The sequence below is a fragment of the Ursus maritimus genome, unplaced genomic scaffold (assembly GCF_017311325.1).
Source record: "Ursus maritimus isolate PB19 unplaced genomic scaffold, ASM1731132v1 scaffold_22, whole genome shotgun sequence".
NCBI lineage: Eukaryota > Metazoa > Chordata > Mammalia > Carnivora > Ursidae > Ursus > Ursus maritimus.
In genome coordinates, this window is record NW_024424675.1 from 46503268 (window position 1) to 46526957 (window position 23690).

A 23690-nucleotide genomic window follows, 5' to 3' on the forward strand; every position below is an offset into this window, starting at 1 on the left:
GACCCCGGAAGTGACGTATCCTTCCGAAGCGGTGAGTGCGGGCGTGGGCGCCGCGGCTTGGGGGTGCGGGAGGGCTTCGCGGCCGGGCGCGCAGGAGGCCGGGGCGCGGCCCTGTGAACGCAGCCGGTGCGCTCGGCGCCGGCGAGCCGGGTCCCCGCGCCGCCGCGCAGGTGCGCTGGGACTCCGGCGCAGGTGGCGGGGCAGCCGCATGGAGGCCCGCGCGCGGGTGTGTAAGCGCTGGCGGCGCCCGTTCTGAGGGGCCTTTCGGTGCGCGGAATTAAAGTCTTGTTGCCACGGCAGCCCCGCGGGCCGGCTTGTTTTCGGCGGCGTCGTGCGGGCGAGGCGGGCTTGCTCCCGGCCGGCTCCTTTCGCGCGCGCGGCGGCGGACGCGGAGGGACGCGGCCCGGGGCTGTCACGGTCACTGCGGCCTGTCCTGTGGCCGCGTCTCGGGGGGCAGTTCTGCTGCGCGGGAGTCCAGTTCCGCAGGTGCAGGCGTCGGCGGGCAGGTGTGTTGGAGCGAAGCGGAGCGCGGCTTCCCTCCCCACCCTCCTCGCCTGCACTTCTGCTTCTGGCCCCGGGTGCGGCCCCTCCGGACAGGCCCGCGGGCCTTGCGATCTGACCCGAGTCGTCGCCCGCGCCGCTCTAAAGTGGGCGTGCAGAAAAAAGGGAAGGGTCAGGAGTGAGACGGCACCGTCCCACGACGAAGGCCTGCCTAAAAGGGAACGTGCAGTCCAACAACAGATCGGTGCTTCCACTTGGGGCTGGTGATGGTGGAGTCGTTTGCACCCCTGCGTGGCGGCGGATGCGGAGCGGAGGTTGCGGCTCCTCCCGTGCAGGGACCTCGTAGGGACCTCGGCAGCCCTCCGGCTCCTCCCTCCAGGGCCGGCTCCTGCACCCGAGCAGGGTGGAAGGCGGTCTGCAAAAGCAAACACACTTATCCTCTCCTAGGTTGTTGTAAGGAGTAAATTTTACGATTTCTGTAGAAGGTGTAGGAGAGGTTACTGGCAAATAATAACTTCTGTGGACCAGTAGGACGGAGCTTAACACTTTATAGAACAAAGAAATATTGTCTACAGTGGAGCCCTTGTCGTGTGCTTTCCAGCATTTTTATTTTTTATTATTTATTTACTTTTAAGTAGGTTTACACACCCCACGTGGAGCCCGTTGCAGGGCTTGAACTCACAACCCTCAGATCAAGACTTGAGCTGAGATCAAGAATCAGATGCTTAACCAACTGAGCCACCCAGGAACCCCCTTTCCAGCATTTTTAAAAGCCCCATCCTGTAGTCATGAAGTCCGCTTGACCCTGGACCCTGGGCTTTCGCCACTCTCTGGCCTTCGTATCTGCTGAATGGGCCCAGTAGACGGGCGCTCCCAGGAGGAATTTGAGCTCACTTTTCTGAGTTCCCACCGTATAGACCAGCGCTGTCCAATAGGACTTCTGCAGTAGTGGAAATGTGATACCCAGTATGGGACCCGCTGGCCACAAACCGGGCTTGTGTAACTGAGGGACAGGATTTTTACACTTTCAAATTTTTAGTGAGTTTAAATTTAGTAGCATGTGGCTAGGGGCTGCCTCGCTGGCAGTGCAGCTATGGCATTTGAAGGAAAACAGACCAAACAGCAATGTGAATCCAGGTCAAGCTTGTTTGCTTGGCAGGGGGAGAGTCCTGTCACTCCACCCTGTGTTCGGCCGGCTTTTCCATATACACAGAAGGGCAGGAAGGAGGAAGTACTCCCAGTTGGGTAGGATTCAGAGCTCAGGTCTCTGGCTGGCTCCTTCTGTGCGATAGGTCTCCTCTGGTTTCGTGTCACTGGTGCCCTGTGCCTGGTGTCCATCGCAGCTGGGTGGGCAGCGCGGCTCTGCAGCGGGCTGAGCTGTGGGTGTGCTGATAGCAATGATGGCTGAGTTGTCCTTTCCCTTTACTTGTTTCACACTCTCCTCCTGCCACCTCCTGTCTGATAGCTCAGGCCTCGGGTGAGTCACTTCACCTCATTTGCAGAGTGGGGGAAATAAAAGTACTTCTTTACAGTTACAAGGACCAAATGAGGTAGTCCCTGAAAATACTCAGATCAGCATTTTGCAGGTAATAAGGTAGAGGTCTTGAATGTTTATTGTTAAACTTATTTCTAGATAGCTTCTGTATGCGATGCTCCTTACTGTAAATGAGACTTTTTTTTTTTAAAGATTTTATTTATTTGACAGAGCGTGAGAGAGGGAACACAAGCAGGGGAAGTGGGAGAGGGAGAAGCAGGCCTCCCGCCGAGCAGGAAGCCCGATTCAGGGCTTGATCCCAGGACCCTGAGATCATGACCTGAGCCAAAGGCAGACGCTCAATGACTGAGCCACCCAGCCCCCTCCCCGAGATTGTTTTCTTAATTTCATTTTGTGGTGGTTTGCTGGGAGTGTACAAGAATGTAAATGACTTCTGTGTATTAACTTGTAACCTGCAACCTTGGTTCATCCATTTATTCATTTTAATCATTGTTTTATAGATTTTCCTGGGATTTTCTGTAGAAATAATCATATCTTCTGCCTACTTCCCCCTTTTTTTTTCAATTCTTACTGCAGTGTTTACAAGACCGGATTGCATGAAAGTGGGGAGCATTGCGGTCCTTTCTCCATCTTGGGGTAACAGGTCAGTCTCCAGGTAGTGTGACGGTGTCGGCCTTCTGTGGGTGCCCTGTGTCAGTTTGAAGATGTGCCCGCCTGTTTCTCATCTGCCGCAGCATTTCGTTTTTCTGATCGTGAATGGCTCTTGACTCTTGCCAGGCGTGCGTGATTGCCAGTGGGAGGTGGGGTTGGACCTGCTGAGAAAGCCTGTGTTCCAGGAGTCTTCCTACTAGGCCCTGGCATGGCATGGGCTCAACCAGGGTTGTTGGACTGTGATTTTCTTTGTCAGCAATAACAGGTTTTGGTTTGGGGTCTCACGGGCCTTATACAATGAGTTGGGTAGTGACCTCACTTCCGTTTTCTGAAGAAGTTTCTGTAAGATTGCTGCTATTTTTTTCCTTGAATGCTCTTTAGAATCTACGGGGGAAATAGTGTGAGTCCAGAGTCTTCTTTTGGGGAGTGTTCTCTCATAAGAAGTTTCACTTTTTTAGTAGATACAGGGCTGTTTAGATTTTCTATTTCTTTTTTTTTTTTTTTTTAAGATTTTATTTATTTATTCGACAGAGATAGAGACAGCCAGCGAGAGAGGGAAAACACAAGTAGGGGGAGTGGGAGAGGAAGAAGCAGGCTCATAGCGGAAGAGCCTGATGTGGGGCTCGATCCTATAACGCCGGGATCACTCCCTGAGCCGAAGGCAGGTGCTTAACCGCTGTGCCACCCAGGCGCCCCTAGATTTTCTATTTCTTGTGTTTATTTGGTAAGTTGTGTTTTCAAGAAATTTGTCCATTTCACGTAAGTTGTTGAATTTGTTGGCAAAAAGTTGTTCATCGTGTTCTCTTACCCTTTTCACATCTAGAAGGTTTGTTCTGAAAGCCCATTTTAAATTCCTGACATTGGGAATTTGTGTTCACTTTTTCTTCATCAGTCTGACTCGAGGTTTGTCGGCTCTGTGTATCTTTCCAGTGAGTCTTCCGTCTCTGGTTGGTCCTGTTTATTTCTCCTCTTTATTATTTCCTTTCTTCTGCTTTGCTCTTCGCTTTCTGGTCTCCTGATCTCAGCTCCCTGAGTTTAGGTCTTCCTTCCTTCCCAGTGTGAGCACTCAGAGCCCGAGGGTCCCGGGAGCTGTGGCACGTTGTGCTCCCCTCACCGTGCTGTTGAGGGTATTCTCTAGTTTCTTGTTTGAGGTCGTCGTCTACCTACTGGCTTGCTTAGAACAGAGTTGCTTCATTTCCGTGTGGTTGGGGTTTTCTTAGGATCTTGATCCTTACCTCCTGCAGTCCTGTCGTAGTTAGAGGACACTCTCTGGGATGCCCGTCCTCGCACCCGGCAGCGACACGAGCTCCGCACGAATGGGCATAATGTTCTGTCTGTGTCAGCTCCGTACTGTGGGTAAGATTGTTCAGACTTTCTGCATCTTCAGTGCTTTTGGTTGTTTGCTTGTTTGGCTTTCAGCTACTTTCTCATCACTTCCTGAGAGAGCGGCACTGAAATCCCCTCCTGTCCTTGTGGAGTGGTCTGTTTCTCCCTTTAATTCTGTCGGATTTTGCTTGATGTACTTGAAGTGGCCATCGTGCGCATGTGTGGCTGCCGGTCTTCCTGATGCGCTGCCGTCGTGTCGCTCTCAGATGTCTTCCCTGCCTGGTTGGGTTAGACTGCGCTATTGGACTGTTCGTTTTCTGTTTGTCCCGTCTTCAGTGTTCTCTTACCCCGTCCTTCTGAATTGCTGGAGTGGTTTCCAAGCGTCCCCTGGCACCTGTTCCTTGGCTCTCTGGCTGTCTCTGTGTTGCGTGGCGGTGGCTGCTCTAGGGCTTACGGTGCACCCGCCCCCCGGGCCTGTCCTCGCCTGCTTAGCGCTGAGACCTCGCCACTTCACGGAAATGGAGGCCGCTCGCACTCACGCAGTCCCTTCAATCCCTCCTGATCTTACATTTTCACGTGTAGGATCTGTGCCTGATTGAAGACCCATTGGGCAGTATTATAAATCATTCTTTCTTGCTATAATCTTACATATTTAAAAACTCTTGGGCCGCCTGGGTGGCTCAGTTGGTTAAGCATCCGACTCTTGATTTTGGCTCAGGTCGTGATCTCAGGGTCATAGGATTGGGCCCCATATCAGGCTCTGCACTCAACGGGGAGTCTGCTTGAGATTCTCTCTCTCCTTCTGCCCCCGTGCATGCTCTCTCTGTCGTAAATAAGTCTTTAGAAAAGTAAACTCTTATGGGGCGCCTGGGTGGCTCAGTCGTTAGGCGTCTTCCTTCGGCTCACATCATGATCTCAGGGTCCTGGGATCAAGTTCCATGTCGGGCTCCCTGCTCAGCAGAGTCTGCTTCTCCCTCTCTCTCTGACCCTCCTCCCTGCTTGTCCCCCAACCCACCCCCTCTCGAAAAAACACTAAAAAATAAAAATAAAAAAATAAACTCTTACAAGGAAAACAGGTAGTCTTGTCATTTACCATTTCCGTTGCTGCCCTCATTTCTCAAGATCTGGGTTTCCCTCTGGTGCCATTTTTCTTCACCTGAAGAACTTTCTTGAGCATTTCTTATAGAGCAGGTAGACTGGTGGTGACGTCTGCTTTTCTACCATCTGAGCTTGTGTTATTTCACCTCCCCTCCTGAAGGGTATTCTCACCAGGTGTGTGATGCTGGGCACAGGGCTCTTTTAGGACTTTAAAGACAGCATTCCGGGATGGCTTAATGCAATGTGGAATCCTGGATCTGGCTCTGGAAAAAAGAAGGAGATGTGAGTGGGAAAACTGGTGAAATTCAAATGCCATCTAGAGTTTAGTGAAGGTATCAAAGCTGATTTTTTAATTTTGACAAACGTACGCAGGTCATGTAAGATGCTGGTATTAGGGGAAACTGGCTAAGAGGTATATGGGAATATCTTTCACCTTTTTTGTAAATCTAAAATCATTCCCGAATAGGGGCTCCTGAGTGGCTCAGTCGGGTAAGCATCTGGCTCTTGGTTTTGGCTCAGGTCATGATCTCGGGGTCTTGAGATCAAGTCCAGCATCGCACTCCACACGCACACATGTGCACCCTCTCTCTCTCTCCCAAAATAAATAAAATCATTCCCAGACAAAAGTGTACTTTAAAAACAGTGCATTTGCAGAAAGATTAACAGGAGGGTATCCCCACAGAGGGGCAACCTGGCATGGCGGTGGGGAGAGAGCACCTGTGTGGAGGAGGGTTTGGCTACTGTGGGGGCTGAGCCAGTAGACAAACACGTCAAAGATGGTGGAAGCCAGGGCTCTGGCAGTCAGAATGGGGTTGTCACGACAGAAAGAGAAAATTAGCATGAATCCTGTGGTGTGGAATTGGGCACATAGGTGTGAACTCATGGTTTTCCAAAGATGCTGCTCTCTAGCTGTGGGTGGACAGGCGTAGCAGTGACTGCGGGGGTGAACGTTGTGTGTGGGTGTGGGTACCTTTGTCTGCTCTCTGGGTCCCCACTGAGCCTGCAAGCGGCGACAGCCCCGGAGGCCAGAGCGTGCCCAGCGTGCAGAGGGGCTTCTGAATCCCATTCTCCACCCAGAGCAGCTAGGGCTTTTTGAGTAAAGGCTGATCTCAGGGTCGCCTGGGGAGAGTACAAAGTGAGCCTGGAACATTTTGCCACAAAGCAGGGAAGTGCTCTGAGATTGATGGGCTGCCTCTGGCCAAACTGGAGACCATTTGAACATCAAAAATAGATAACAGAGTGGGGCTCGTTGAATAAAATAAGCACGAGCCCATGAGAATGAATAAATGGGAAGCTCATGGGGAAGGGGGAAGCCGCAGGGACGCGCCGAGGGCTGCAGCTCGGAGCGCGGCAAGAAGGGACCAAAGGAACCCAGCCCTCTGCAGGGCTTGTGGGACACTCTTGTCTTGAGGGGAGCGGCCGTCAGTCAAATGGGGACACAGACGTGCTGCAAGACGCCTGGCCTGTGGCCTTGTAGGTGTCACGGGCACGAGAGCCAAGGAAAGGCTGAAGAACGTTCCAGGCTAAGGAGACTGAAGGGCCACGTGGAGGGGCTGTGAGCGTGGTTGGTGGCCTGCTTGCAGAAGTCACCTGGCTCCGTAGGCGACACTCTTGGGCGCAGGGAGCACATGTGGGCTGTTCCGGGGTGGGGCATGGGGAGTCAGGTTGGCAGCTTCCCTGCAGGTGATTTGGGAAGAAGAGAGTCCTTCACTGCATACTCTGGCTTTTCTGTAACTGCGACGGTTTCCAAATGAGAAGCAAGACTTTTTAGTGCCTTGCTAAGAGAAAAATTCCCACAAAGGATGTTTCCCGTCCAGGCAGAGCACAGGATGTGGGATGGGAGGCACACATGAGGGACTTCTAAGGAAAAAGCGAATTCTGTTTTTTCTCCTGTGTTACACACGTGGTGGCTTTATTATGATTTTTTAAAACGTGTACATTTATATTCCTACCTGCAAATACATTTCACATCTAGAAATGGGAGGAAAGCCTACCTAGTTTCCTTTTTTGGGGCACATGTGTGCCCACACAGTGGGGACATCTGAGAGTGGGTGGGTATCAGGCGCTCACAGCAAAGGGAGAAGGGGTGTCACCCCCCGGAGGGCCAGGTCCCAGACCGCCTCCCGTCTGCCCTTGGCGCCTACAGGAAGCGTAGCCGTTACGGGCTGTTGAATGAACAGGTAACGGTATGACAGCTCCTAGTTAAGGAGAAGTGGCTCATGTTGACTCAGCGTGCATGTGGGCGACCTGTTCATGGGGATGAGCTGGCCCTGTCCTCCCAGCCCTGTCCCTTTGATGGACGTGCAGAGGGGGGCCGCACACGGAAGGGTGCCCCCGGCTCACACTGGGGACGAGAGGCAAAGGGGACACCACCACCACACTCCATACGCAGTATTCTCACCGCCTTCCATTTGGACTAGTTTTAAATGGCACAAACTAACCCACCAACACTTGAGTAATTGGGTGTTTTATTTTTAAGAACTTTTTATTTGAGGCTCAGATTTTCTTGTTAATGTTTTTGTTGATCAGATATTTGAAAACCCACAGAAGAGCATACATCCAGCGTTAGAGGAATTTTAGCGGTTTAGATTTTCTGTTCGCACATCTTGCTCCCAGGTGACACGGAGGCTGATGAGGGCGGGTGAGCCTTGCTGGCTCGGAGCTGGAAGTGGTGAGCAACGGAGTTCCTCGTCCGCAGTCTGTCTGTCTTTCAGCGTCACAGCTGGGGACGGTGCTGTGCACAGGCCCTGTCCTGCAGTTTCTGTTTGGCTGCAGGTTTAAACCAAGTGTCTGATTTTGCCTATTTGGTTTTTGTTAGGGAGCCATGGTGCCTTCGAGGCTTCTCTCCGTAGGACCTCGGACTGTGCTTGGGATCGTGGGGCGCTGGACTCGGGTCTGGCTGTGGCCTGCTTCTCCCAGGCTGTGCTCAGCCAGCTGTGCGGACCGCGCCAAGTACCAGGAACCCCCCAGGAAAAAACTGCTCTCCGAGAAAAAACTGGTGAGGTTTCTGACCTTGAAGGACACCTGTCCACATTTCCGCCTCAGAAGGCACAGGGTGTTGTTTTGAACAGTACTCTGTTCATTCATTCTGAGTGTGTGATGGAAGGGACATGTGTAGCTTCCTCAAAGCAATGGAATGGGACGAGGGCCCGTGTGCACTGAGCCCCCAGAGCTTGTGACCCCTGCGAAGACCAGGGAGGGCACCGTGGGTGCACCAGAAGCACCAACCTCGTTCCTTCCCTTCAGCTGGAACAGTGCGTGGGCTGGGTACATTCTTAAGTATTTATGAATATTTGTTAATTTAAACATCCAGGGAGGGGAGGGGCTAGGCCTTTAATTTCATAGTTCTTTTAGCCTTACTTGGTTTTTGTTCTGTTTATCAAAACCTTGTATTGAAAACATGAATGATCTTTGATTAAATTCAAGAAAATAAGTGTTTATGACCCACTTCACTTTCTCCTAAATGGGAAAGGGGGGTATCCAGATAAACATTATCAGGGCAAACAGTGTCTCCCTGTGGACACATCACTGCTCATTGCAACGGTGTTTGCCAGCCACACAGCTTAGTGTTCCATGGGGGTCTTGTCTCCCCCAAAGGGTAAAAATTTAATCCAAGTTTTTCCTTCCCTAGGATGCTCAGCAGTTGTGCTTTTTTCCCATCAGGCTAATGTCTATGGTGTTGGCATATAGCAAAATTAGACATTGAGTTTTTGAAATAGTAATTCATGGTTTTTCCATGTGGTGGTGCCAGAGAATCTTGAAATACTTATGTATTTAAAAAGAAAAAAAGATCTGCTCATGGAGTAGTGGATAGAAATGCAGCCGCACTGGGTCCTGCCAGAGGAGCTGCCCATGCCCACACGTGCGGCAGGTGGGCGGGCTCCTTGGTAGCGGTCGCACCCCGGCCCCTGGAACCCTGGCGCCTCGGAGAGCTGACTTCTTGGACAATGAGCTCATGTTTATTAAATGTGAACCTAGTTAGTCAGTCCTTATTCTATAGCTAGAAGTGTGCCTCCCTGAGGGGCCCCGAGAGCAACTTCCTCCGAGACCAGGAGCTCTGTCTGCACTGCTGTTGTGAACACAGCCCTCTTCAGTCGGTTCCCGAGTCGGGAGCTGAGAGCCCACCAAGGACTCCCGTTCGTTATTGCATCTTCCCAGGAGCGAAGACCGGGTATTTCAGTAACGTGTTTCTATTTGAGAAAAGATGGAAAGATGCTTTATTTAAGGAGCGTTTCCTAAACAGCTCCTGTTTTCTTTAGGTTGCCTTTCTTATCCAAGCATGTGTTCCACACTGACCACTTTTCACGTCCAGCTTGTTGACTGATGTTTGCCTACAAATAGTAGTGACTTGTGGGAACTCTTTCTTACACTTGCATCGTAGGCGAGATTAGCAATTTCATATCATTAACTTCTCGTTTTAAAACCTGTCCTAGATACAGAGGTACGTTTCAGAGGGCTGCTTGGTCCCTGAACGGACTGCAGCGCGGGTAACGACCAGGCTTGCTGTGCTCTCTGCAGAAGAGGCATTTTGTGGACCATCGCCGAGTACTTGTCTGCGGGGGCCGTGGAGGCGACGGGGTGAGCTGCTTCCACAGTGAGCCCCGGAAGGAGTTCGGAGGCCCCGACGGTGGTGACGGAGGCAGCGGTGGCCACGTCATCCTCAGAGGCATGTGCTGTGAGGGGCCACAGGGGGAGGAGTGCTGTGTCTGCTTGCCTTTGGGGCAGGGGCTTTCCCTCTTCTCATCCTCATGGGAATTTGAATTCAAAAATCAATGGATGGACATCATTTTTATTAAATTGTGTGGATGTTCACATTTAAATAACGCCCCTAAACCAACTTCAGTGGTGGGTTTTGTTCAATTTCGGAACACAAGCTCGTTTACGCTCAGAGACTCTAGCGTTCTCGGCTGGGGTGCAAAGGGCGGGTCTGTGTCACTCTCCCTGCGCGCTGGGGCACGAGTGCTGGGTAAACGCACAAACGTAGTCAGCAGTCACGACACGAGAAAGTAGAACTACTGTTACACTGATGATGACATTGTGGGTAAGTTTGACTTTTTCAGAAATTGTATTTTCTTAAAATGAGAATTTTGCTTTCTAAAAAATCACATTGCCAGTTGAGTCACTTGTGCTGTGACTTAACGCCGTGTTTCCCTGTGTGCTCCCCATGTCCTTAAATGGACAGAGCACAGACGGTTCTGCTTTTAACCCAAAGAAGGTGAAGGTCCTTGCTCTAACTCGTAGCTGACCAGCAAGTCAAGTCGCTGTCCTCAGTGCTGTCGCGGTACCAGGGTGCCCACGGAGAGGCCGGCGGCAGGAAGAACTGCTCTGGGCGCAGCGGCACCCTCCTCTACGTCCGGGTGAGCCGAAGGCTGCAGAGCCCACCCATGCCTGTTTCCCAGGGCCCCCCTGGCTTGGCCATGCAGCCGCCCTCCGTGAAGCAAAGCCCCGGGGGGACACTTGGGCCTCCTTTTATCCTGTGTGCATGTATGACCTGTTCAAAAATCATGAAATAATTGTATTTAAAAAGTGGGACCCCAGGGGCCCACTGTTCCTGAGTCCTAACCCTCCCAGGGCATCTCTGGAAGTGGAGACTACTCCTCTCAGATTATCCAAGTATTTTCCAAATGCTTCCATCCACCCTCATGTTTGAAAAACACTATTTGAAAAAGCCATTGATGCAGTTTGCAGGGGGTGTCAGAGCCCCATAAAGTCCCTTTGAAGGCTGGGACCTTTTTCCTGGTGCTTCGTGGGTCTGTGAAGGGGGAGCCTAGTGGTGCCCCCTCCCCTCTGCTACGTGCCCTTCTTCCAGACATGGATACAAGCAAGAACTGGGTCCACTCCGCTCCACATGTCTACTCTCCTATAAGCACTTTATTATTTTCAGGTCCCTGTGGGCACATTAGTGAAGGAGGGAAAGGAAGTCGTGGCTGACCTGTCGTGCCCAGGCGATGAGTACATCGCTGCTCTGGGCGGGGCAGGAGGAAAAGGTAACCGCTTTTTCCTGGCCAATGATAACCGCGCACCTGTGACTTGCACCCCCGGAGAGCCCGGTCAGCAGCGTGTCCTCTTCCTGGAGCTCAAGACAGTGGCCCACGCTGGGATGGTGGGTATCATTGGAGGGGGAGGAAGTGGCATTTTTACAGCAGAGCTAAAGGAAATACAGCCCTGGTGCTGGAGCGTGCCCGGACATGAGCAATAGCTTGGCGGCACCGCTCCTCCCAGGGAGGCCCCTGCGTGCGCACTCGGGAGCCCATGCTCTCACGTGTCGCTGCTCCCCGACCTCAGCCAGACACAGGCGCCCTGAGGTGACAAGGCGTGTTCAACTTTCCTCCAGGTTGGGTTCCCCAATGCAGGGAAGTCCTCGCTTCTCCGGGCCATTTCGAACGCAAGACCTGCTGTGGCTTCCTACCCGTTCACCACCTTAAAGCCCCACGTTGGGATTGTTCACTGTGAGGACCACCAGCAGATAGCAGGTAGAACTTCCAAGGCCGGCCTGAGACGGCGTCAGAACAGGAATTACATGACTGTCGCAGAGCTTCCTGAACCCAAAAGGGAGCATTATCTTTCCTCATTTAAACAGTTGTAGTTTTCTATCAAAATTAGGTTCTAGACGCGCTCCCCGCCCCAGGCCTCTTGTTGGCTGGGTTCAGGAACCGATGATTCAAACCTGAGAAGTCCTGCCTCCTCTGGTCTTCTCCCTCTCCCAGCCTCCGTCGTGGGGACGACATGTGACTTGAAAAGCTTCCCTGTACCATTTTGAGAGAAGAAAACTTTTTCCAGAAGATAATGTACCCATTAAAAATAGTAAGCCTGCTGCTGATGCAACTCGTATAGCGCTTTATATTTGCAGAGTATTCTGTAATAATTTCCATCAGTAATCCAATCCTTAAGTTTACAGGAAGTCATTTTCCCCTTTTGTGAATCATTTTTAAAGCCAGAGGCCGGCCTGTGTTAAATACTCCTCATTAGGCCGGCCGGCCAGCAAGCCCGTCACCCACACCCTTCAGAACCTCTGCAGAGCCGAGAGCAGAAGTGCCTGGGGTGGCGGGTGGCCTGACGGCATGCCTTCCAAGGCGCTCCTTGCAAGTCTCGGGGCTCGGCACACGTGGCCCACAGGGAGCCAGGCCTGCCCTCCCAGCCCCTCTGCTCTGTCTCCCCTGCAGTGGCTGACATCCCAGGCATCGTCCGGGGCGCACACCAGAACCGGGGCCTGGGGAGCACCTTCCTCAGACACATCGAGCGCTGCCGCTTCCTCTTGTTCATCGTGGATCTTTCAGAGCCAGAGCCGTGGACTCAGGTGGAGGACCTGAAGTCCGAGCTGGAGAAGTACGAAGCCGGCCTGTCCGAACGACCCCATGTGATCGTAGCGAATAAGATCGACCTCCCTCAGGCCAGAGCCGCTCTGCCCCCGCTGCGGGCCCGCCTGGGCCGGAGCGTCATCGCGCTGTCGGCGGCAACCGGGGAGAACTTGGAGGAGCTGCTGCTGCACCTGCAGGAGCTCCACGGCCAGCACGTGGCGGCCGAGCTCAGGTGGTAGCAGCGGGCCGCCCCCCAAGGATGACGACCCGAACGTCCCCGGCTCTGGGCAGAGACGAGAAAGCAGCCTTGAAGAATCGGCAGCGTGGCCACTCTGCCTCCTGCCGTCTGGCGCTCGCCCTCCAGCCGCCGAGCCGGGACCTTGGACGTGCGTGCCTCCTGACCAGCTGCTCCCCGGTAGCTCCGCATCCGCCAGCATGCTAATGGGCTGAGGTGGGCTCCCCACCCTTCACGAGCACCCCTGATGGGCCAGGACCCCGCGGCCATCAGATGTGCTGAGCCGCCCGACTTGGGTGAGCCACGTCGGAATCTGCGCTTGGGACCCCGAGCGGGAGGCACAGACTCCGGAGCGCTGACATTGTCACCTTCAGCAGCAGCCACGGTCCCAGAGGCTGGCCCACCCTACGGAGGGGACATGAGGGCGTGGGGACAGGGAGCGTTCACAGCTGCAAGGCTCTTCTCAGATGTCCCCGTCTGAGAAACGCAGTAGGGGCGATGCCTCCCCTATTGTTCCCAGACTGTGCTGCGCCCCGCGGGAGCCGTTTGCTTCACGACTGAATGCACCCAATATCCGACCCGGGCCTCGCTGTTTCTGACTCCGGCAGCATGCGGGTTATTAACTGAGGGTGCAGACTTGTGCCCCCACGTAAAGTCTGAGGCTTCGGGCATGTCCCTGGGGGCCCTTAAGGGACGAAGCGGTTGGGGACCAGGAGTCATCAGGGGAAGGGTCCCTGGGGCCTTTGGGGATTCGCCCCGGGGTCCTGGCCGCGGGCGCCGGGGCGCTGGGGGCCAGGCCTGCCTCAGACGGAAGCCTCGCGCCTGAGCTTTCAGGAGCAATTCTGTTTTGATCTGCCATCAAGTCTGCAGCTGGAACAAGAGTCCTTTGCCTGAAGCTTTATTTTAATGTCTTATAATTTCCGAGGTCCTTGTGTTCTGGAAACCAGAGATGGGTTTTGCAATCTCTTTGCTCTCTCTGGGGCCACCACAAAGGGTTTTGTGCAGCTGCGTTAATGATCGTGGCCTTTCATCTCTGGCTGGGCCCCCGCATGGGTGCTGTGTGCAGGGGCGACACCGGGGGCCTCCCTGCGTCTGTCTTGCGCTCGCCTGTGCAGCCTCAGGACCTGACCCAGCAGAGACGCTGGTAAATATTTATGGAGTGAAGAAAGGTGTGTACACGTTGTTTCTTTTAGTAAAAGGCACGTGGCTGGCGGGAAGACTCGCTCAGCGGCAGAGGCCCCCGTGCCGCCTCCCCTCCCCTCCAGCCCCACCGCGGCTGCTGCTCCAGCCCTGTCCCCAGGCACCACCTGGGCCTCCACGCTGTTCAGCCTTTGCTTCGTGTATCGATTTGGGGCACCCCCTGCTGACACCGCTCCGTGGGTCAGGGACTCCGCGCGCTCGCCACCACGCTGACTGTGGGGACCCGCACGTCAGGCAGTAGGGCAGGTGCTGTGGCGTGTGGTGCACTTTCCCTTGTCCAGCCCCTCACTTTTCTTGGAGCCGACTTCTTCCCTGGGTCTACTTGCCTCGGCTTCTCTCCACTCCTGGATATTTGTTTCTGTCCCGACGTCTGTCCCTCCCTGTTGGTTCCATCTCGCAGACGCTTCAGCTCCAGTGGGCGTTTCCTCCCCTGTGCCCTCCAGTCTCCCGTGCCCATGTGGCCCATGCAGCCTGCTCCCCGGTGTCTCCCCCTTGCTTTACTCCCTGCTGTTGAGGTGGCTGTCACCTGGTTCCTCATGGCCTTTCTGGAAGCGGGTCTGAAGATGGGGGCCTGAGCTGCACGATGCATTTCCCTAAGGCCTGGCACCCCCATCTCCAGAGCTCCTGCACCCACTTGCTCCAGGAACAAACCTCCAGGCTCCTGCACGGCTCCTGAGGGTGCACGGGGTGCCTGGGGTGCATTCAGCCCCGCCCTTGGCCCTGTCCCCACCCCACCCGAGAGGTTCGCCCTGCCCTGGTGGCCTCCCTTTGTCTTTGTAGAGGCTCAGCCCCTCCTTGTGCCTTTCCTAGCGTGCTGGTAGGGCTCCCAGTAGGAGTGGCTGCACCCCCGTTTCCAGGTGCAGTCAAGCCCTGGCAAAATGGGCGTGCCGCCCACCCTGAGCTGGAAAGAGAACGTGAAAGCACGTGTGAATATGGCAGCAAGCAGAAGGCCGGACAACACGGTTGTGTGACCGCAGATGACCCCAGCTCTGCTGCCTGGCCTGCCCTGTCCTGTGAAAGGTGGGGTCCGTCCCTGCCATCAGCTTGGGCTGACCCGCAGAATGTGGGAACTGGGCCCTCTCAACCCTGCCAGCGCCCTGCATGTGACCAAGCCCGTGCTGGCGGGCAACAGGCACCACTGAGGCAAAAAACAAGCCACCCACGGCCCGCATTCATGGGCCTGAGCCACACACTGGTTGCTTCACGCCGGGAACGTGGAGTGGCTTGTGGGACTGGAGTGCACACTGGTGTGTTGCTTGGGTGCAGAACAAGCCATCCGTGGGGCTTCTCCGTCCAGGTGCCTCGAGATGCTGATCTCGGGGGCGGGGGGGCTTCTGCTCAGGTCTGGAGCCCCCGGCGCACCTGGCTCGGCCATAGTGGGATAACGGCCCGTGGGCTCCGTGGCAGGCAGCCCAGATGCGGTGGGGCCTGGAGCAGAGCTGCTGCTCCACCCAGACACGAGCACCCTCCTCAGAGGCCCCGGCGCCATCCCGGGAACGGGCTGGGGGCACTGTGTCTGCTTGAAACTGTTCGTCCACTCAGGTTGCCATGATGAAGGCCACACACTGGGGGGCTCGAAACAACAGAACCTCATGGTGTCTCAGCTCTGGAAGCCGGAAGCCCCACATCGAGGTGTGGGCAGGGCTGTGCCGCCTCTGGAGGCTTAGGGTCGAAACCTCTGGCTGCCCAGCTCCCAGGGGTCCCAGGCCAGGATCCCTCCAGTCTGCCTCCGTGGTCCCGTGGCTCCTCCTCTGTGTGTTTGTGTCCACTCATCTTACAAGGACACCAGTCATTGGACTTAAGGCCCATGCTAAGCCAGGATGACCTCATTTTGAGATCTTTAATTCCATCTGCAAAGACCCTATTTCCAAATATGGTCCTATCCTGAGGTTCCTGTGTATGGGAGTTGGGGAGGGGGTGGTGCCAGTTACACCAGTAGAGCACCCTTTTTTTTTTTTTTTAAGGTTTTATTTATTGATTTGACAGAGAGAGACAGCCAGACAGAGAGGGAACACAAGCAGGGGGAGTGGGAGAGGAAGAAGCAGGCTTCCAGCGAAGGAGCCTGATGTGGGGGCTCGATCCCATAATGCTGGGATCACACCCTGAGCCGAAGGCAGACGCTTAACGACTGCGCCACCCAGGAGCCCCCATTCTGAGGTTTTGTACGTTTCATGTGCCCAGGTCCCTTCCTCTTCCCCGCACATCAAGGATCCTCCCTCCAGCCCCGCTCGGCCCCCCTCCGCCTCAGAGCAAAGCCACCACCCTCCCCTGGCCCGGCCACACTAAGAACAGCCCTGATGCTGGCTGTCGTGGTGCTGCGCCCTGCGATCCCAACGCCCTTCCCCAGATAAACATCCTTCACGAAACCGGGGAGGCCTTCCATCCACCTGACCAAAGCCAGCCCTCCCACATGGGGCCCACCATGGGCCTTGCCAGTGTGTCTCCGCTTGTGTGGCCGCCTGGCGTTGTGCAGCCACTCCTGCCCCCACGTAGCTTGCTTGACAACAGATACATCTTTGGTCTGGGCTGCGTCTCACGGCTGGGCCGGCGCCAGCGCCCAGGGGCACAAGGGCACAGATGCTGGGCGGACGTTAGTTCAGGTAGACACACGTGCACGTGTCGGGGCCTGCGACTGAAGACGACCGAGTGGAAAGCCCTGCCCAGGGACATGTGGCACCCTGCACCCAAGGCCCCTTGCAGGGTTGCACTTCGATGGCGCTCCTGAAGCCCCGTGGAGGTGGGGCCTGGCCGCTGGTGCTCAGGGCTCTAAGGCTGGCACTGGGCCCTGGTGACAGCTGTCCTGCCTCGACTGTGGCCTCACAAATCTACACAGGTGGTAAGATCCCCAAGAACTGAATGTTTAACGGGTGACAGACTTCAGTTTGGGAAAATGAAGAAGCTGCGGGGGCGCCTGGGTGGCTCAGTCGTTAAGTGTCTGCCTTCAGCTCAGGGCGTGATCCCAAAGTCCTGGGATCGAGCCCCACATCGGGCTCCCTGCTGGGAGCCTGCTTCTTCCTCTCCCACTCCCCCTGCTGTGTTCCCTCTCTCGCTGGCTGTGTTTCTCTCTCTGTCAAATAAATAAATAAAAATCTTTAAAAAAAAAAAGTTGTGGAGCTGGTTGGCAGTGACCGGTGCACGACGTGAGTGTGCTTGGTGTCACCGAACCGCACGCCTAGAAATTGGTAAAAGGGTCCGTTTGATGCGTATTTGACCACAGTAACAGAATTAACTCAGCCCCACCCCCCCACAGGCGTCACTGCACACTCACACGCACGTGAGTGCAGGTGACGGGAGTCTGAGCATGGATCGCAGCGTGCCCACGTCCTGGTGTGGTCCCACCCGGCCGCTCTGCACAGCGCTCGCGGGGAGACCGGTTGAAGGGCATGTGTGATCTCTGCGTTGGTTCTGCAGTTGCATATGAATCCGCAGCAACCTCAAAAGGGAAAGAAAAACAGAAAGGACTGGAAAAGCCACTGCTCTCAGCCCAACTCTGTGGAGACCACAGGATCAGACCTGCGTTGTCCCCTCTGTGTATCTGGGAATCTGGGACTGTCACCATGCCTGGCACGCCTGATAAATGCTTGTTAAAAGCAGACGCACGTAAGGTTAAAAGAAGACATAACGAATCAGTTCGCAGCCCGCACACCCCTTGGCGCCAGGCTTCTGCAGGGAATGTCCTTCCCGAATCCAGGACGCCTGCACGCACACCGTGAGGGTAAATGGGTCCATGCAGGGGGTCCTCTGGGCACGCCCCCGTCCGCTGCCGACGGCGTTCATATTCTCATTACTGCCACGTGGGCTCAGATGGTCAGTGCCACCCAAGGCTGCTTCTGGAAGAGCTGTATCGAGAAAGCTGGATGGGACAGGGCCCCCTGGCCACCTGGCCCGGTGTTCGCAGTGCCACACAGGCTTAGGGGAGTCACAGTGACCTTGCCCACACGGTACCTTGTGATCCCACAATCCACAGGCCCCCAAACTCACAGGGCACAGCCAGGGCTGCCTGGGGGCCACGGGGGCCACAGATGGGGTGCTTGGGTAGTCTCCGGCTTGTGATCACTTGGTTCCTTAGAGAGAAAGTCTTTGCAAAAAATCGATGGGTACCAATATTTCCCCCAGGGCCAGGAAATCACTGATTTCTACCTTGGCCATGGTCTGTTACTGTACCCATGGCTCTCGGCCCTGGGGGTGCAGTAACGCCCCTGCTGGAGGCGGAGGGGAGGGGGTTGTGTTATCCCCACTGCCAACCCGGGTTCCCTCATCTGTGCAGTGGGGACAGTAAGGCCCAGGACAGCAGGGTCACCACTGGCCTGGCCTGGGGGTGTTAAGCTTGTTCATTTCAGGCCCACCCAGGGTAATCCAGGGAGCACATCCAGGGGTCCAGCCCCCCCAACCCAACCACCCAGTCCTTTCCATAGAGCTGCGTGGCTCCCTAGAGCCGAACTCTCCCCTACATCCCCTCCCCCACTGTGTCCGTGAGAAGGACAGGCAGGGCTGCCAGATGTGATTTGAATTTCAGATCTGCAACAAAGAACTCCGTACACTACCATGAAAGCGTTGTTTGTTGCGAATCTGAAATCCAGATAACAGGACTCCTGCCTTTTATCTGTCTGCCCCAAGTGAAGGGGTGTGGCAAGGGGGGGAGGCCTGGAGGGAGGGCTGAAGGGCTGAAGGGCTGGGCCAGGCCAGGCCAGGGAGAGGATGGCCCAGGGCTGCAGGGGAGCAGGGGCACCCTGCAGTCTCCCCCACCCCCCGACCAAGGGCACTGCCTTCTTCCAACCCCTAGAGGGAAGCCCCTTGCAGGCGGGAGGTTGGCTGCAGGCCCGTCGCCAGGGCCAGAGGCAGGTGCAGACCCCCACCTCGTGCTCCTCCCCCCCACTCCTGGCCTCCACACTGCCCACGCTGGCCGAGACCTGCCAAGCTCGCACTCTGCTGTCCCACCGTGGGGTCAGGAGGGCTCCCTCTACCTGGCACATCCTTCAGGGAGCCCCTCGCAGCCCCAGGGACAGGCCCTCAGCTGACAGAGGCCAGGGGAGGCCCCGGTAGGGAGGGTGGCCAGATCCCCCCAGTGGGCCATGCCTCACCCCAGAAGGGCATGTTCTAGGTTACCCCCACCCCTCCTGTGTCAGGACAGCCCCGGCTGCCCACTCCCAACCAGCTGCCCCTGTGTACTTGAGGTGGCCTCGGCCGCAGCTAACCCCTCCCAGAGATAGTGGGTACCTTCCCAAGCGACTCTGAGGGGCCACCCTGGGCCTGCCCCAGTACCAGCTGACCCACAGGGACCACCGCAGAATGTCTGGGGTCCACAGCTGACCAAAGGGGGCATCTTGAAGGGCCCAATTCTGACCCCAGGCAACATCCATGTGACCCCAATAGGTCCCCGTACCCTGGTGGCTCCCACAGAACCACTGTGCCGCTTTGGGCGGGGGGGGGGACCTCGTCCAAGGGTTCTGACCTCCTAGCTGGATAGACCTGGAACGCTTGGTGAAGTCAGTGTGTAGTTCAAGGCTCAGCAGGTAGCAGGAGCTCAGAAAAGTTCACTTGGGCCAGTCACTACATGCTCCTCTCTGAAATACCTGCATTAGGATATGACTCACCTGGACTTAAAGATTGCTTTCTGTTAAAATGTAAATCTCCATTTTCCCTGGAAGAGTTAGTCCATCACACTTTAGTATGAATTAACGGATTGGTGGGACTGGGACAAAGCCGAGCCTCAGCTGACAAAGAAAGCTGATGGGCCCTGGGAGCCCCGGGGAGGGGCCAGTGAGGAAACAGCGGGCCCACCTGCCCCCGTCCTGGCCTCCCAGAAGTATGTGGTTCTGCCAAGCTGGGGAACCAGCCCAGGCTGCGGCCTAGGACGGAGGGCAGAAGGCAGGCGCCTCCCCACCCACTGAGTGGGCCCAGCCCCCACACCTTAGCCAGGAGCCAGCGTTTGCTGGACTCTCCGAAGATCATCATCATCTGAAGGGGAAGCATTTAAAGATCACGAAATGTGTCATGTTTGAATTTGGAGACGGGTGTGAGTTTGCAGTGTCATAGATGCGTTTTCAGCCCAGTGCCGTTCACCACCTCCTCTCCTTACACCCAAAAGTGTCTTCTCCTTTCTCCCTTCTCCTTTTCTTTTGAAGGAGACAGCCGTGCCCCGTCACCCGTGGACTCCGTGACGGGGTCCCGTTGACGCACGGCCAGAAGGTCAGGTGCACCCTCCTGCTGCGTCTCCGCCCACGTCGCTCACGTCACTCCATCCCACCGTCACAGGAGGGTGAGCACAGGACACAGGACAAGAAGGTGTTTTCAGAGCCAGAGGCCACATTCACACCACTCTGATCGCCTCACATCGGGACAGCTGTCTCGTGTCATCGGTGGTTACGGACACGCCCTCGCTGTGCCCGGTTCATCACTGACACCTGACCGCGGGTGTGGCGTGTGGAGGGGAGCACGCGGTGCGTGCAGACTGTGGCTCTGCCCCGGCTGCGGGCGGCCACGGGGTCTGCAAGGGGTGCTCCTGCATGTTTGTGCCCGTCTGAGAAAGTCCTATCAGACAGATTTCACAGCGAGCTGCCTGCTTCCCTGGGGGCAGGATGCTGAGTGCCGTCCGGGGTGCCCTGGTGAATAGATGTAAGGCAAGCAGAGGGCCGGGTCAGGTCCCTGCATGGCACCCCGTGGACGAGAAGGACGTCACAGGCAGGTGGCCTCAGCCCCCTACTTTTCTACCCTCAGAGTCTGATCACTGTGTTGAAAGGTTGCTTTCCTACCCATAACATTACAAACAACTAATTATCATGTTACTAAGTAATTAACTCACTTCCCTATTTTTTATTAATCAGAGACACAGGCCTCCCATGGGCAGGAATGACCCGTTGCCCCCAAGACAGAGGGATGCCGGCCTGGGCCAAATACGGCCGGACAGGACACTTTCCGTCACGTTGCAAAGTCCCGCCTTGTGTCAGCTGTAGAAGAAAAGGGTGTCTGGTGGTCATGAACCCGAGAGTCCGGGCGCTAGCTTTAGGCAAGGCTGGATCCAGGCGCTCAGACAACAGCACCAGGAAGCAACGTCTTCCCAGCTTTTGAAGAGTCTTCCCTCTGCCTTGGCCGCACCAGCTGTGCTCCCTCCAGGGAGGGGCAGCCTCGGAGGGGACAGCCCGGGAGGCCACCGTGCCAGCCATCCCTGGGACAGGCAGGAGAGAGGGCTAGGTGTTCCCGTAGGACTCCTGGCTTCAGTCCCAGCCTCCGCACAGATCCGCCGGGCAGGCTGGGTCAGTCCCCTTGCCCCGACCTCCTACCTGACCTGGGCAGTTGGGCATTGGGACTTCCAACTCGACAGCCCACCTTGCCCCTTCTCCCTTCTCTGCCCTACTCGCTGGCTCAGCGGGGGTGACTTGCTCAGCTCCTCGTGTACAGCAGAGCAGAGAGCAGACAGCCGATGCTCAGCCCGTGCTTTGTGCTGAGATCAACAGAGTTGAGGTCGGTCCCAAGGCTCCCAGGACCCCTTCCAGACAGCACTGTCCCCGAGGTGCCTGGGGGAGAACCCAGTGGAATGGGGGGATGGAGTCTTAGCCCCTACTGCCTGCTGGGTTTAGGGTGAGTCTCCCAGCCTCTGGAGCCCTGGTTCCCGCATCTGCCGAGTGGAGAGTGTGAGCACCCCTCGTGGGCTGGCTGTGAGGACAGAAGGTGCTCCGGCAAATGTTGGTGGAAAGGTTCTTCGCACCCACGAGCCCAGCCACAAGCGTAAGCATGGGATGGGGGCGGAGGAGGACAGAGAGCCACGTGGCTACCCCACATGGCAGGGCTCCAGAGCCCTGCCTGAGAGGCCCCAGCCATCCCTTGTCATGGCCCTGGCTCCTCAAAGGAAACATTGGGTAACCTGGCCTTTTGCCGGAAAATGGGGGGTGCCCGCATGGTGCCCTGAAAACGTGGGGTCTTCATCCCAGCCTGGGAGGGACCCTCACCCGGCACATGCCCAGAACCTGATCCCGGGGGCACCGCATCTCCTTCGGTCTCCGGCTTGGCCCCCGCTGCCTCGAGGAGCGCCCCACCGCTGGGGTCAATGAATGTTTGCGAGATGAACGAGCGAAACGCCGCCTCCTCACACAGGCTCCCCATCCACCCGCCTAATGAGCCAGGCCAGCCCTCCTCTCCACCCCTGCACCACTGATGTCCCCGTGGGAACGGCCCTGCTTATCAGCTGCTCGTTGATCTGCCTCGCAGCAGCCTGGCACCCCTCACAGTGCCTAGCACACAGTAGGTGCTCAATAAACAACAGCCGCTGGCGTGGGCGGACCCCGCCGAGGCTGGACCCGCCGGCTTTGCCTCTCCCCCAGGCGTCCAGTCCAAGGAGAAAGGCCCCCTCGGCATGTTTGTTTGCTGCAGGACTCAGGCCCAATAGACTCAGTGTCTTTCTTCTCTCCTCCTCCATCCTCGCGCAGGAGCTCGGGGAGCAGCAGTTTCCAGAGATTGAAGACAAAATTGCTTGAAAGCCTGCGCTTTTATCCTCCAATTTGTAGCCATTTAGCAGGGCTGGGCGGAGGGGCAGCCAGGGCTCTGGCTGTGCGGTTGGCACGGAGGCGCCCACCGCTGCAGAGAACAGCTTCTTTGTCCTTCCCCAGACAGCTCTGGGCTGCAGGGACGGACGCCTGCTGGGGGGCCGGGCCGGGTCCTGCGGGGCCAGCAGGGAGGCCAGTGGCTAGCCTGCTGGCTGTGCCACAGGGCGTGCCTGAGCTCTGGGCCCCGCAGATGACACCGCCGTGTCTGCCACCACTTCTCCTGCTGCCCCCGCTCCGACCTCTGCTCGTGACGGCGCCCAGCGCCCAGAGGGGAGCCCCAGGCTCACGCCTCCCTCTGGCCACTAAGGAGGGGGACAAGAAGAGCATCCAGCCCTGCCCAGCGGGGTCTCTGGGGGTGGAAGGAGAGAAGGTGCAGGGAAAGGGGTGCCGGCTGAGGGTTCTGGAGGAAGTTTTCTGGGGCGTTTGGGAAATGAAGGTGCAGATACAGCTGTGGGGTGAGAGGTGTCTGGAGGAGGAAGGCTTTTAAATGTTGCTGTGAACAGCTTCGCTCTGCAGTGGTGAGAAGCAGTTTGCTGACCTGTGTCTGGAGGGTGGAGAGGGTGGCATCTGGCTGTCAGAGCGCGTCACGAGACAGGCTCTGCCTGAAGTCCTGCAGAAGCAGGACCAACGTGGTCGGGAGAGAACGCAAAGTCAGGGAGGGAGGGCTTTAGTGGCTGGAAAAGAAGGAAGGCTTCCTGGAGGAGGTGGCTTCTGACCCACCCAAGTTTGTATCTCCCCGAAGTTGTGCTGGTCTTGTCCCCTCTCTGGGTGGACTGACCACCTGGGCTGGGAGCAGTGTCTGTCCCCTCCGTGGAGACTGCAAGGATAGATTGTTCACTGGACCCATGCTCACCCGGCACCATCCTCTCCTTCTCCCTGTCCCCATCTGTTGCCCTCAGGCCTGACTCCAGACCTTTGCCCAGGATGGCTCTTCTACCCAAGGTGCCTCCCCTCCTTGGGCCCATCCCTTCCCCTCCACCCCCGGGGCTCAGCTCCAGTCCCCATGCCTCGGGAAGCTCTGCAGGGGAAAGGTCGTGGCCGAGAAGGATGAGAACCCGAGTCCTGGGGAGCAGGCAGGCTGCACCGGGCCGGGGTGCAGGGCTACAGATCGTATTCTCAAGGCTGGACAGAGCCCCTCCTAGCACCATGCCACCCTCCTAAACCGGTGTGCGTGGATGCGGACACCGCTGGGCACGTGTCCCTGATCTGGATCAAACCTAGTGTGACAGGCCAGGCCAGCCTTTGCTCCTCACCTGCTCCTCATGCCTTGCTGGGTGGTCTCATATCTCCCCGGGGTCCCCACTGAAGTACAGGAGCTCAGTCCACACACCCCCCAAGAAGTCCTC

At 56.5% G+C, this 23690-nt stretch overlaps 1 protein-coding gene across 5 annotated transcripts; it reads left to right on the top strand.

Annotated features, from left to right (window-relative positions):
• Positions 1-6: 6 nt before the first annotated feature.
• On the top strand, positions 7-13485 carry MTG2 (mitochondrial ribosome associated GTPase 2). 5 transcript variants are annotated; one of them, XM_040638553.1, is made up of 8 exons: positions 7-31; positions 2573-2639; positions 7890-8069; positions 9590-9737; positions 10313-10428; positions 10956-11174; positions 11406-11544; positions 12235-13485. In XM_040638553.1, the coding sequence occupies exons 3-8, from the start codon at positions 7896-7898 to the stop codon at positions 12606-12608; spliced, it is 1170 nt and encodes a 389-aa protein (XP_040494487.1). In that variant the 5' UTR covers positions 7-31; positions 2573-2639; positions 7890-7895; the 3' UTR covers positions 12609-13485. The 5 variants fall into 5 exon arrangements, with proteins under 5 accessions (XP_040494487.1, XP_040494488.1, XP_040494490.1 ...); XM_040638552.1 differs by lacking the exons at positions 7-31; positions 2573-2639 and adding exons at positions 7601-7742; positions 9505-9512; XM_040638554.1 differs by lacking the exon at positions 2573-2639 and having other exon boundaries at positions 13-31.
• The last annotated feature ends 10205 nt before the right edge of the window (positions 13486-23690 follow it).

Excerpts from the sequence above, each read along its gene's own strand:
- MTG2 (XM_040638552.1), top strand. The coding sequence starts at position 7,703 with ATGAGGGCGGGTGAGCCTTGCTGGCTCGGAGCTGGAAGTG. Across the intron at positions 7,743-7,889 it reads CTGGCTCGGAGCTGGAAGTG|GGAGCCATGGTGCCTTCGAG; the intron begins GTGAGCAACGGA and ends GGTTTTTGTTAG. Across the intron at positions 9,738-10,312 it reads TGGCCACGTCATCCTCAGAG|CTGACCAGCAAGTCAAGTCG; the intron begins GCATGTGCTGTG and ends TCTAACTCGTAG.